Raw genomic sequence first — 15,000 nt, 5'->3', positions numbered from 1 at the left:
ACACACACACACACACCCCCCTCACGTACACCACATCACACACACAAATACACACAAGCACACACCCCTCACGTACACATCACACACACACAAATACACACACTCACATACAGATGACGTGTCTTTTCTTGGCAGGGCCACGGGCCTGGCCTCCTGTTGAGTAATGTGGTTTTAATGCACTGACCTGGTTGATGGAGTTGGCGGTGCAGGAGCACAGGCCCGTTCCCAGCGATGCGTACAGGAACAGGTAGGGGTCAAAGGGCACGGGAGCCATGGCAAAGCCAGCCGCTGCCGTGGTGACGACCAACGCTGTGACAGATCACAGGAACAGTGGTTAGTATACATTGGTAAAAAACAGAAACTATTGAATACTACTGAAGACCTTAACCACACAGAAAGGCAGTTATTAAAAATCACTTGAATAAATTGGGCCCCCTAACCACTAGCACGAAGGATTTGACACCTTTTGCTGCTTCTAACCGATATCAGTACGTGAACTCAATTACTATGAGTATCCTTTAGTACAAGAACTGATTAGACACACGATACATATCAGAGAGCGAACCAATATATCACATCTGCATTACAACCTACCTATAAGGCTGTCACGTTAGAACAAGATCAAACACACCCATAAATCATTCAAATCAATTCCAATGCAACCCACAATTGGCCCAACCCAAAGTCAGGGTACATTTGGAATGTGGAAAGATTGATGTGCAATAGGGCGTATTGAATGCGGAAGGATTGATGTGAATAATGGGTTATTATTACGTATTACATTATATGCCCAATACTGTTAACAACTCATTGATCAAGAGGAAATGTATTTCAAAATAGAAACGTCACACCTCATAACACGAGGTTATTCATAACATGAAGTAACACGGCTGAGACAATAGTGACTTGCCATTCGAACCGGTCGTCACAGTTGGAATATAATATTTTTTTCCCACACATTTTAACAAATTAATACATTTTTGAATCAGAAGTGCCGGCATCCTAAAACACTAATCCTGGAAGTACCTCACTCTATGTCACAATGAGCCAGAGGGACACTTGAGCACTTGTCCTTCATTGACAACAAGAGCTACATACAAAAACACCAACAATCAGCACAGAGCCACTCTGCCCATATCACACCTCAGACAGCTTCCTGAGACTGACCTGTGAGGTTGATCTTGGACAGGCGTGCGTAGACATCCGGCAGCTCCGAGTAGTCCACCTTCAGCTCCTTCCACTGCCGGGCCTCGATGCGGGCCAGACGGTCCGCTTCGGGCTCGTTGCTGAGGTCCGGTGGGGGCTTGGCGCCCGGGGCCGGTACCGCCAGGCCTGCGACGGACTTGATGGTGGGGATCTGCTGGACCTGCTGCAGCATGACGTCGCCTCGGTCCTCCAGCGCGGCGGAGACGGGCTCCTGTTTGGGACGGGGGCGCTGGCCGAGCGCTCCGCTGTGCCGCACCACATACTGAACACAGGAGGAAGGAGGAGGAGGAGGAGGAGGAGGAGGAGGAGGAGGAATATAAATGAATGAAATATCCCTGTCACCAACATGTGCATATTACCCTATGGAAAGTTCAGCCTCACTACAACATCCTAAATACAGGAGGAGGAGAGGAGAGCAATTTAACCCTTTGACCGCTTTCAAGAGAAATGGCCACAGGAGAGGAACAGGAGGATAATCCAAACCCCAAAGATTTTCCCAACAAGTGTCCCTGCCATTCTTTTTCAATTTGATGTATTTATATAGAACCAATACCAATTAAAACACACCTAAACACACCTGAACAATACACACGCGTTCACAAACACACCTAAACAACACACACACACGTTCACAAACACACCTGAACAACACACACACGTTCACAAACACACCTGAACGACACACACACACGTTCACAAACACACCTGAACGACACACACACACGTTCACAAACACACCTGAACAACACACACACACGTTCACAAACACACACACACACACCTAAACAACACATACATGTTCACAAACACACCTAAACAACACACACACACGTTCACAAACACACCTGAACAACACACACACGTTCACAAACACACCTGAACGACACACACACACGTTCACAAACACACCTGAACGACACACACACGTTCACAAACACACCTAAACAACACACACACACACGTTCACAAACACACCTGAACAACACACACACGTTCACAAACACACCTGAACAACACACACACGTTCACAAACACACCTGAACAACACACACACACGTTCACAAACACACACACACACACACCTAAACAACACATACATGTTCACAAACACACCTAAACAACACACACACACGTTCACAAACACACACGTTCACAAACACACGTGTTCACAAACACACCTAAACAACACACACATGTTCACAAACACACCTGAACGACACACACACACGTTCACAAACACACCTAAACAACACACACACACGTTCACAAACACACACGTTCACAAACACACCTAAACAACACACACACGTTCACAAACACACCTGAACGACACACACACACGTTCACAAACACACCTGAACAACACACACGTTCACAAACACACCTGAACAACACACACACACGTTCACAAACACACCTGAACAACACACACACACACGTTCACAAACACACCTGAACAACACACACACACGTTCACAAACACACCTGAACGACACACACACACGTTCACAAACACACCTGAACAACACACACACACGTTCGAAAACACACACACACACACACACACGTTCACAAACACACACACACACACGTTCACAAACACACACACGTTCACAAACACACACACGTTCACAAACACACACACACACGTTCACAAACACACCTGAACAACACACACACGTTCACAAACACACCTGAACAACACACACACGTTCACAAACACACCTGAACAACACACACACACGTTCACAAACACACCTGAACAACACACACACGTGGCTGGGAATCAAACCCGGGTCGATCGCTAACTACATACTAAACACAGGAGGAGAAGAGGGAAGCAATAAAACCATAACACCTTCCAAGAAAAATGTAACGATTAAATACAGGAGGGGTATAGGGCAGAGTAGCTAACTACATACTAAACACCGGAGGTGGTTTGTTTCAAAATGTGTTCCTCTGAAACATTTCAACCGCACCACATTAAATACAGGTGTGTGTGTGTGTGTGTGGGGGGGGGTCATCCAGAATGATAACAAAATGTGTGGATAAAGAGATTGACAGACGGATCAACAGCGTGATCATTACATGCTAACTGTGTCCAACATGGCATCCTAATCCATTTTTTCCAATCACCTGAAATCTATAGATGCAAGGCTGTGTGGTTATGATAATTACAACACATGACATTTATTCATTTAGCAGATGCTTTTATTCAAAGCAACATACTGTGCAGTTGTTTTCACCAGTATGCGTGTTCTCTGGGTATCAAACCCATGATCTTGGTGTTGGTGTCACCTTGTTCTAGTGGTTGAGCCACACTTCACCATTACACAAAGTCCTGAAGTAGCCACATGGCTGTCACCTAACATTTAAAGCCACATGCTGCTCTGTGCACCAAAGTTTACAAGATATTTTTTAATAGCCCCTTTTTGCAGTGACATGCAGAACTAGAATAGACGCCATTTAACACATCATGGAGATTGAATCTTACATTTCCCCTCAGGGCTGGGTCTGGGCCAAGGTTGTAGTCTGAGACGGTCTATGGAGTCAGGTGGATATAGAAACCCACACACACGGAGCAGAGGCTGCAGCGCTAACTCACCTGTCGCTTGAGGAAGCGTAGCTGTTGGAATGTAAGCCATTCTTTAGGGTGCGTGCTACGGAGCTGTGTCAGGCCGCGGGAACTCAGGGGACATTTAGCTGCACGCGCCGATAGCTGCTTATTCACAGTGGTCCCCAGCAGACCTGCATACAGTGACAGTTACAGTGACAGTTAGGTGACGTCACATAACGACTCCTTTCTGTTGTTTAACCATTCACACAAACAGGTTTTCCGGCGCTGACATACAGTTTTGCGTTTTGAATGCAAAGAATGACATCTGAGCAGCGGACTTTATGTTAACGTTAACCTACCCATGCTAACCTTCCTTGATTGGTTGCTAGCTAGCATAGGTATACTAGGACACACATTTATAAAAGCACAGTCTCTTAAACAGAATGTCAGTGCGACGTGTAAGTTAAGGCATTTTGAACAAGCTTCTCATCGTTTCCTGACTGTACAACTGGCTACAGATGTCTACGCTTAGTTTACATGCCAACGTCAAATCCTTGTTACAGTCGGGTCGGTTACCCTGATTGACCTCACAAGACGTTTCAGAAATACCATGACCTGGTCATTTCAACCCCTCCGATGGTCGCTGATCAGCGTCTATATAATTTGATGTTTAATAATACGTAACAAAACATTCTTTATTTATGAAAGGCACTGCCAGGGTACTAGATAGCAAGCATTCGGCCAACAGATCACATTGACAACCACTGAAGTTAGCTTACGTTAGCCGAGATGCTAATAACATTTCAACAAAATCAACATCTGTGAAGATACAACTGATACTTTCACATCATTTCAAGCCTCTGCGTATTAGCCACCTTCTCGTCGCTGTACATATACCTGTGAGTCGGCTACATGGTGTTTTATACATATTCCTCAAACACAAAACCGGCATCCGCTATGTCCTCTTCACATGCAGAAGGCCGCCATTTTGACCTCGCTTTGGTAACAGAAGGATCTCGGTTTATGTCACCACGTTGCCTAATAATACTTCCGGTTGATACGCGCTGCTTCTAGACAGAAATGATCCAATCCTAAAGCCCTAAACCCTCACAGACTTAATAAAATATGGGAGTCGGTCGGAAGTTTGTAATTTTTAATCTTAGCATTTTATACCTTCCTGGTTAAAAGAAAATGGAATGGAAAAATAGGGGGGATTACAAAATCGGCGAAAGTAAGATGTGAGTGAAATAACGCCAGCAGAAAACCTAGGCAAACGGTTTGGTGAAACCAAATAGTTTGGTAACTACTGTTTCAATTACTTATGTAACATATTAATTATATATTCAATTATATATGTAATATATTATTTTTGATTACTTAATCCACAAACCAATCCGCAGGCCACTTGCACATTCTATATGTTAAAATATGAAAAATGAGAGAGACAGTCAGGTGCCACTGAATGGACACATCTGAACATGCTGCCGCATGGCAGCAGGCACAGCTGTAGGAATAGGTCCGCGGGTAAGGTTTTCACAGTAACAGATATAGAATGAAATTGTGATATGCTTTTGAACAGAGCTCTACAATTTTCACAACTGAGATTTTAAATATGTGCTAGGAAAGGCAGCCATGTGAAATATTAGCCTGTTCTCTTCTGATACTGATTTAGTGGTCATACACATCTAATTTCTGTTATCAAGCTTATCCCTATGCCACTGTTCTGAGCCACAGGCAGGAAGCCTGAGCCAGATCACCAAAACAAGGTCAGACTATCGCTGTCCCACGCTGATAAATCTGAGTTGCAAGAGTTGAATTAATTTCCCTTTAAATTGCTCCCTAATTCAATGTCTGGCCCTTTGCCCCTTTTGCCCTTGTGTGTCCTCCTGGTAGCCCCATCCAGACCCGCAGAGGAGACAGTTATTTATGCTTGTGATCGTCCTGATTAGTCTAGCAAAGGCTGCCAGTGGGATGGCCCCCCCTGATTAACTCCCCCACTGCTGCGCTTACTCTGCCTCCGCCACCAACTGAAGAGACGAGGAGACTTGGCATGACACTGAAAGACCCTGATATATAAAGTGAAATTAGATAATTAATTGAATCAATGAATAATTATAATTATCAGACTGCAAAGTGCTTACAGCTCCCATACACAGGCTTCGGTCTGTGTCTGTGATGAAACAATAATGATGTTTCCGGATAGTCTATTGGGAAAACCTTGATGTGATCAGTTTGTGTGTGTGTGTGTGTGTGTGTGTGTGTGTGTGTGTGTGTGTGTGTGTGTGTTGGGCAGACTGGCAAGATGTGAGTGAATAGCATTCAGTAATTACATTGTTCGATACCAGCATTTAGACCACCTTGTAGTTTTCAGTATAGATTTCTCTGTGTGTGTGTGTGTGTGTGTGTGTGTGTGTGTGTGTGTGTGTGTGTGTGTGTGTGTGTGTGTGTGTGTGTGTGTGTGTGTGTGTGTGTGTGTGTGTGTGTGCGCTTACATATTAGCACTTGCACAGTCAATTGCCACATGTCAGCATGTTTTTGTTTTGGGGTATCAGCCATACAATCTCTCGTTCTCTCTCTTCTTCTCTCTCTCTCTCTCTCTCCCTCCCTCCCTCACTCTCTCTCCCCCACTCTCTCTCTCTCTCTCCCCCACTCTCTCTCTCTCTCCCCCCCACTCTCTCTATTTCTCCCCCCCCCCCTCTCTCTCTCTCTCTCTCTCTCCCTCACTCTCTCTGCACAGAGCACCAAGGTGATCTCACCCACCCCACCCCATCCATCTCATTCATTACAATTTCTCCTCTCCACACTCACACACACACACACACACACACACACACACACACACACACACTCACACACACATCCCACCCTGCTGCAGATTACATGGTGTAATCTCAGCTCCCCATCCCAGTGCAGACCTGATGAATGTCAACAATCCCCAGCAGGCTGGAGGGGTAGGAGCGTTGGGAGCGCTAGGAGTGGTGGGAGCGCTAGGCTCCGGCCACACAGAGTGCCTTTATTACTGCAGATAACTGTGATGTGCTGTTGCAACAAGATTTGATTCGGGATCTTGACCCGGTCAACTACCTTTTTCGGAGGCAGCGTTTTGATTTGTGCAGCACAAAGAGGAGGCTTTATGATCCTGTTTACCTTCCTCCTTTCTTTCTTTCTTCCTTTCTTTCTTTCTTTTCTTTATGTCTTGTAATCAAAGTGAAAAAAGGTCTCTGCCGTCGCATATTGTTGCTGTGCTCGGCTTCCTTGTGTTTGGAGATGGGATTTGTGATATGTGGTAGAGGTACACAAAACAAAATAAGATGTTGTATCTGTTTCTCTCTGTCTGTGTGTGGGTGTGTGTGTGGCAGTGTGTGTGTTTGCCATTATAATTGTGAGGATGTGTGCGTCTTTTCTCACGTCTATCGGTCTCAGTGAGTGTTTACATGTGTTTCTGCGTTTCTTATAATTGCATTAATCTAAATTTGCTTAAAAGAGGACACAGTTTGACTTTAAATATAAAGTTCACTTTGACCATAATGTTTGACATGTTTACAACATTAAAATTGAATGTAGCTAATTCTGTGTTTAGGTCTTTAGAATTCTACTTGTTCATTAACTGAGGTTGTATCACAGCATTGCTGTGTTGGTGTTTTCTTGAGGTTAACTTCCATAATTATGTCACAATAGGTGTGTTCTTATTAGTACAATTGCCTGCTTCAGGAAAATAATTCGATTTTAATGTGACAAGGAGTTAAGAAGGTCATCACTGCACGCTGTGTTCAGAGACTCTTTGTTCAGAACAAGTGGATCTATGTGGACAATCTAAAACGTTTTTTTTTTTTACCAAATTTACCACTCATACCAGCTGCTTCAGGCACTTTACACAGTCTCCAATTTGAATAGACACTTCTCAGAACATCTGGAGTGCCAATTAAAGAACAAAGAACACAGCCCTCTCTATTCTAGAAGTTTCCTCACAATGACTCTTAGCCTCCCAACCTGGGAGAGTAATGGATCCCATTGTGGGCTGAAGGTTGGGATAATTGCATGAGATGCTTGGCGGAGCAAAGACTGAAGATGCGGTGGGGTCGTAAACCCAGACATGCCTCCGCTTCCTGCGCTGTTGTGCACCGGCGCATTTTAGGCAAACGGCACGGCCCACGGAAGCAGATGGACCCAATGTGGAGGGGAGGAACCCGGGAGACAATGGCATCAATTGGGAACGGACGGAGCCTTTTGAGTGCGGCCATACTGCGATGGCATGTGATGCCACCATGGTGGTCTGACGGTGGTGAAGATCGTTTGTCGCTTCTCCGGTTGCGTCATCCACAGGGAAGATTGTAAATATCCTGTGGGGAGTGGGAGATGGGAGATGGGGAAGCAGCAGAAGAGAACCAAAATAGCCAGGCTATATAAAACAGGAAGGTTTATCTGAGGGGAATCTGCATATGAAATGGCTACGGAGTTATAGCCCGTGTTTGTGTCAGGGCAGAAGGCACTGCAGAAGAAGGGAAACTTGAGACGTGGTTTTGACCAATTTCGCTCTGTCTGCATGCCAAGACGAACAGTCAGAGTAAACAAGATTGGGACGGTTCAGCTTTTCAGAGAGAAATGTTTACCCACTCCCTCTCTCAAGTATATCAGTGTGGGTAATACTTCACTCGGGAATACATTTTATGTTTTAAAGAGACGGCTTGGCTTGCAGATTTTCCTGGAATCGAGAGTTGTAAGATCAACCCTAATGGCACATGCTAATGTCACAAAAGAATGACAGTTTTGTGTATTTAGTCTCGTTATTAATGTCGATACTGCTTCATAGATTGGACTCAACAGTGTCCCTTGGGAAAGGCTGTCTGATGAAATTCCAATTATTTTGCAAGCAAAAGCATGTTAGATTTTTTTAGGTAAACTTTGAAACAATGCATGGAAAATTTGCTTCAAACAGATGAAGAACATCACAGTTTATTGCTTGATAAAATTATACTCCTTATACCACATACTTGACATACCAAGACGCCTTTTTGTGGTACTGCAATCAACTTTTTTTTTCTTCTTCCCCCAGTCTGTTCCAAATGTTTTCCTTCTTCCAAGTTAATGAAAATCCAGCCGCACATTTAGAGTGATCTTTGATTAAAGGTGAAATGTCTCTGGTTCGGATGGGAATACAGCCAAGCACGACTGATGAATGAGCACCAGTGTGCCTAAGTTCTCAAGGTCACTTCAACATTCAGTGAAAATAAAAAAAAAAAGTAATAAGCTCCTTAGCAGTCTTGCAGCATTGGAGTTCACCTTAATGTTTACTTTAAACACACTCTATAGCTTCTCACGGGTGAAAAGGTGACATGCTGAAGCTGGAATGATTGACAGAAACCAAGGGCCCCAAAGAAGCTGAAGCAGCCATAGACACAAACACACACACACAGACACACACACACACACACACACACACACACACACACACACACACACACACACACACACACACACACACACACACACACACAGACCCGGGTTGTTTAACCCAAAGAAGCTGAAGCAGCCATAGCGAGACATTCGTAAGTGGGGATCATTTCGAAGGCCCCAGCAGTCTCAACATGAGGCTTTTTCTTGGACAGCCATTGCCATTTTTATTGTTGTTTTAGCCATGTGTTCAGCACCTTGAGGACGCTTGGCGCTAACAGAGCTAACAGGAAGGAATGCCCAGACAGGAGGTGCTTTCAAATTCGGCAAACACAGGCGAACGTTCAAGGCGGACAAGCTTTGTTTGCACTTTTGAAAGTGAACATTTTTGTGCAAACGCCCCAAGTTGTTGGTTTCAAACGATAACCATTGGTCCAGCGTCTGTGTATGTTCGCCGAGGACTACCTCCTGAGACCGGTTGTGTGTGTATGTGCGCCGAGAACTACCTCCTGAGACCGTTTGCGTGTGTATGTTCGACGAGAACTACCTCCTGAGACCGGTTGCGTGGGTATGTTTGCCGAGAACTACCTCCTGAGACCGTTTGCGTGTGTATGTTCGCCGAGAACTACCTCCTGAGACCGTTTGCGTGGGTATGTTCGCCGAGAACTATCTCCTGAGACCGGTTGCGTGGGTATGTTCACCGATAACTGTCTCCTGAGACCGTTTGCGTGTGTTGGTTTATTTGATGGCACCTCTGGTTTAAAACGTCCTAGGGCCTCAGTTACACCCACGCCACCCCACAGCAGAGCTCCCTGACCTTTCACCTTTCAGCACATAGGGTCTTCTTTCTCTCCTCTCGCTGATCTGCAGGCACAGCCCCCAGAGGCCTGAGTGCCAGCACTAATCCTGCCGGCTGGATGGAGAGAGAGAGAGAGAGAGAGAGAGAGAGGGAGAGAGGGAGAGAGAAGGAGGGTGAGAGAGGGAGAGAGAGGGGGGAGACAGAAACAGAACAAGAGAGGGAGAGTGAAATGGAGGGTGAAAGAGACAGAGAGAGAAAAGAGGGAGACAGAGAGAGAGCCAGAGGGAGACAGAGAGAGAGCGAGAGAGAGAGAGAGAACGAGTGAGCCAGAGAGAGAGAGAGGGAGAGAGAGAGAGAGAAAGCTTGACTGACTGACACTCCAGTGCACCGCTCCAAAGGCGCTAGCCAGAAACAGATGCAGGGATGTTCCCCCCCTTCTGTTTATAATTGATTTTCAAGAGCAGTGGCGTCTTGTCAGAGTTTGTCTAACAAGCTCTCGCCTGGCGCCCGGGAGACCATCACTTACAGCAGGGGTGTCAAATGAACGCCTCTCATCACCCCCCACGTCCCCCCCAAACACATAGAAACTGCCAACCCCCCCGCCCCTCCAAAAAGAACTGCCCCAGCCAGGGGTATGGGGATCAGTCACAGGAATGTCATTGGTCTGAGGCACTGTCTCCCATTTCCATCCTCAGACGAGGGAAAGAGGGAACGATTCTCACAGCTGTCATCCTGTGAGCCCTGCTAGGATTTAACACGGGTCAGACGTTTGACCCTCTGAGAGATGTAGGTGAGGGGAGATGGGACAGCGTGCACTAGCTAGAAGTATGGCTTTAAAAGACCCTTCATCAACAGGTAGAGCTCCTCCTGATCCTCCTGCTCCTCCTGATCCTCCTGATCCTCCCGCTCCTCCTGATCCTCCTGCTCCTCCTGCTCCTCCTGATCCTCCCGCTCCTCCTGCTCCTCCTGCTCCTCCTGCTCCTCCCGCTCCTCCTGCTCCTCCCGCTCCTCCCGCTCCTCCTGATCCTCCCGCTCCTCCTGCTCCTCCTGCTCCTCCTGCTCCTCCCGCTCCTCCCGCTCCTCCTGCTCCTCCCGCTCCTCCTGCTCCTCCCGCTCCTCCTGATCCTCCTGATCCTCCCGCTCCTTCTGCTCCTCCTGCTCCTGCTGCTGCTCCTGCTCCTCCTGCTCCTCCCGCTCCTCCTGGTCATCCCGCTCCTCCTGATCCTCCTGCTCCTCCTGCTCCTGCTGCTCCTCCTGCTCCTCCTGCTCCTCTCCCGCTCCTCCAGATCCTCCTGCTCCTCCTGCTCCTTCTGCTTCTCCCGCTCCTCCTGCTCCTCCTGGTCATCCCGCTCCTCCTGCTCCTGCTGCTCCTCCTGCTCCTCCTGCTCCTCTCCCGCTCCTCCAGATCCTCCTGCTCCTCCTGCTCCTTCTGCTTCTCCCGCTCCTCCTGCTCCTCCTGATCCTCCTGATCCTCCTGCTCCTCTCCCATGCTCAGCCTCACGGTGTGTTTACATGTTTCCCCTCGGGGAGGCTAGGGGGCTAAGCCAGTAATTGGCCACGGACCATCCATCTCTCGGAGCTCGCACCCACTGCCAACCCCCCCCCCCCCCCCCTTCCCCCTTCCCCCGAGCCCTGTCCGAGGTGGCCGGGGAGGAGGAGAGGAATGGGGGCCAGTGGCAGAGCTGTCCCACCATGCCTCCGCCGATGGCCAGAGCGGAGAGCGGGAGCGCAGGGCGGAGAGTGGAGCAGGAGCGGAAGGGCCCCCGGGGCCCAGGGTGGAGTGTAGAATGCAGAATGAGGCAGCGGTTTTTCGGAGTGAACCACACTAATGTTTAAGACGTACATCTGGAGCATCTCACATCGACAAGCACTTTGTCCAAAACCTGGAGGAGCCCCGTTTCGTGGGCCTTCCTTTTTATGTTTTTTTTTTTTTTTTATGTTCCCGGAAGGGCGGTAGACAGGACGTTGTTTATGGATGAAAAGAACAGAAGAGTGACATTTTGAAGGCATGTCTAACTCATCAAACCTCTCTCTCTCTCTCACTCCTTCTCTTTTTCTCTCCTCCCGACAACACAACCGTTCTCAGCACGACTCCTCAGATGTGAAACCAAAGCGGGAAAAGCTTAACGGCGTTTCCACATGAAGACAAACGGCCTGCTTCTGGTCTTTGGGTCCCATTTGCAAAAGTCTTTCCCTTTTTTTCCCCCCCAACATATACGCACAGACACTCTCTCACACACACACACATACACACACACACACACACACACACACAGGCACTGAAGTGTCACTGATTTATTGACTGTGTGAGGGCGTGAGTGTTTTTCCTCGTTCTGCTGTGTTTTCTTGAGGTAAGGAACTGACGTCCCGTCCTTGATCGATCGGCCATTGGGTGGGAATGCGCATCGTGTCTTGGACGACGGAAATACATCCTCTTGGCTGTTGTAATGTGGAGCGCACCCGGCAATCAGGAGCGATTCCCCCCCGGGCCTGGCCTGGGACTAAAGTGAGGTCGGAGTAGCCCTCAAAGCCACTGTTCTTGGGTATGTTGGTTTGGGTTTGGCTGAACTCTCCATGTCCACACAGAAACCCGACGCTCACCAATTTGTCAAAGATTGAGACAGAGGAGAGAGAGAGAGAGATGGAGAGAGAAAGAGGGAGGGATGGAGAGAGAGAGTGTGTGTGTGTGTGAGAAAGGGAGAGGGAGAAATTCAGCCGGCTTTCACAGTGAAATGTGGTTGTTAGGGTCACAGCAATGTCTCCGCCATTTCTCTCCACTCCACACAGTCGGCCCCCAAACCCTTCATACCCCTTCATACCCCCCCCCCCCCCCCACCCCAGCCCCCCACTCCTCATTCTCCAGCCCCATCCTCTCATGGCTTTTCCATCAGCTTGCACCCGCTGTTTCCCTACGTTAATGCGTCCAGCTTGGCCTGTGTGTGTGTGTGTGTGTGTGTGTGTGTGTGTGTGTGTGTGTGTGTGTGTGTGTGTGTGTGTGTGTACCTCTCAGCTGTCTAAGCCCACAGACAGAAACAGAAACAGTCAACTCACCACAGCAACAGTTGTGCAGAGAGCAGACACATCAGGCCCCGTTCCGGCCCAGTGCTGGCCCAGACTCACCCCAGAGTCAGCTGTCGACGGCAAGGCCAAACAAGGACGGGCATGTCCCCACCCCCCCACCATCTTCACCACCCCCACCATCTTCACCACCCTCGCCTCTGCGATCCACAATCCTCTGGTCAAAGGCGACCAAGAGCCCTTAAAAAAACAGCCCCCGTGTCCAATGCTCTTCAGTGTCGGGAGTAATCGGCTGTGTCATCCTCGTCATAAATCTCACCACTGGCAGGAGCTCCCTGGCCCAGAAGAGAATACGCTCCCTCTCTCCCTCTTCCTCGCTCCCTCTTTCTCTCTCTCTCTCTCTCTCTCTCTCTATCCATCTATCCCTCTTTCTCTCCCTCTCTCCCTCCTCCTCTCTCTCTATCCATCTATCCCTCTCTCTTTCTCTCACTCTCCCTTTCTCTCTTTCTCTCTGTCTCTCTCTGTCTGTCTCTTTCTCTCTCTCTGTGTCTCTTTCTCTCTTTCTCTCTGTCTGTCTCTCTTTCTCTCCCTCTCTCTCTCCCTCTCCCTCGACCTCTCTCTCTCTCTCTCTCTCTCTTTCCCTCCCTCTCCCTCGACCTCTCTCGCCCTTCGTTTGGGCTTGCCTCCGTCTCATAAATCTCGTCTCCATTGTTGCCGACTCTGTGATCCAGCCGCGAGTTTTTCTCAGGGACAAGGGGGGATGAGTCTGATGATATTGCGACACCTCAGTCTCTTCAAGAAGTCAATTTGCAAAATAGCTTATGTCTATCCTCCAGGGTCGAAGACAAACACAATCTCATCTGACTCCCAGATGATGGTGCGCACAAATGAATGTGGAGGTTTTTATTTCTTTTCATTTCACTCAGACAAACTAACGACAAACAGCCAAGTTTGTGTTGTCGTAAGAAGGAGAAGAAAGGGCTGGAACAATAAAATAGCCCATCCATTACCTCACTATGGATTTTGTTCTGTTTTCCAGCGAAAAATAGCATAAAGGAAAGCATAAAAGCAATAACCCAAGCACTTCCACACCCACAGACACATCACACACACACACACACACACACACACACACACACACATCACGCACAAGCACTTAGTCAGCGAACGTCCAAAACAAATAGTTTGGAAAAATGGTCATGGCTTGACCACTACTGTCCTATTAAGGCAAGAGAAGAGAATTTGCAGATGATTACAGTACATACACGAAACACGCAACCATTAAAAGTTCTTTCTTCTTTTATGAAAAGTCTGGGCAAATCTGTCTAATGGTTATTTAAAGAAAATACTTTTAAACAATTTGCCATCATGAAAAAAACGAACTGTTATTCTATCCTTTTCAGTGTGGATATAAGAAACATCTGCCTTTCTTTTCAAATTACCAACATACCTGCTCATATCAATGGATATTGCTAATGTCAGCGAATAATATGCATTCAACTCATTTTGATTCAATTCAGTTTCAATTCCATGCCATTTATCTTCTTGTTGTTTTTTTGCACAGTAACAATTTACATGGTCAGAAATGGCGATCCAAAGCCCATTCTTCATAGTACCTTGTCTGTCTGTCTGTCTGTCTGTGTGTCTGTCTGTCTGTCTGTCTGTCTGTCTGTCTGTCTGTCCATCTATGTGGGTGCAGCTGTTGAAGAGTTCTGGGCAGAGGATGAGAGCTAACCAGTGACAGCAGAGGCTCTTCAGCGATTCCAAGCCTGACAGTTTCCATATTAATCAGAACAGGGTCTTTATCGCGCTCACTGTTTGTCCTCGTCTCCCGCTCTCCCGCTCGGGCGCTCGCACTGAGTGTGTCTGTTGGCCCGCCACGGAGGTTTCAAACATCTTCACACACAAAAGGCTCCCTGTTTCTCAGAGAGTTTACAGAAAGCCTCCCCTCAGGGAATGCCTCTGCTGCCACTCTCTCTCTCTCTCTCTCTCTCTCTCTCTCTCTCTCGCTCGCTCTCTCTCTCTCTCT

The 15,000-nt window shown here is 47.6% G+C and overlaps 1 protein-coding gene across 1 annotated transcript in view; it reads right to left on the bottom strand.

Annotated features, from left to right (window-relative positions):
- The window catches only part of LOC105904250 (protoheme IX farnesyltransferase, mitochondrial), a 48,207-nt gene extending 43,427 nt beyond the window's left edge, over window positions 1–4,780 (bottom strand). The window contains exons 1-4 of the mRNA XM_012832106.3: window positions 4,661–4,780; window positions 3,812–3,954; window positions 1,168–1,468; window positions 185–309 (exon numbers count right to left, since the gene is read on the bottom strand). Coding sequence (XP_012687560.2) covers window positions 185–309; window positions 1,168–1,468; window positions 3,812–3,954; window positions 4,661–4,715 — 624 coding nt within the window. The 5' untranslated portion in view covers window positions 4,716–4,780. The remainder of the gene's footprint in view (window positions 1–184; window positions 310–1,167; window positions 1,469–3,811; window positions 3,955–4,660) is intronic.
- Between the last annotated feature and the right edge of the window lie 10,220 nt (window positions 4,781–15,000).

Source organism: Clupea harengus, chromosome 23, assembly GCF_900700415.2.
Source record: "Clupea harengus chromosome 23, Ch_v2.0.2, whole genome shotgun sequence".
Classification (NCBI taxonomy): Eukaryota; Metazoa; Chordata; class Actinopteri; order Clupeiformes; family Clupeidae; genus Clupea; species Clupea harengus.
The sequence above is the reverse complement of the archived record's forward strand: the minus strand, read 5'-3'. Positions and strand labels throughout refer to the sequence as shown.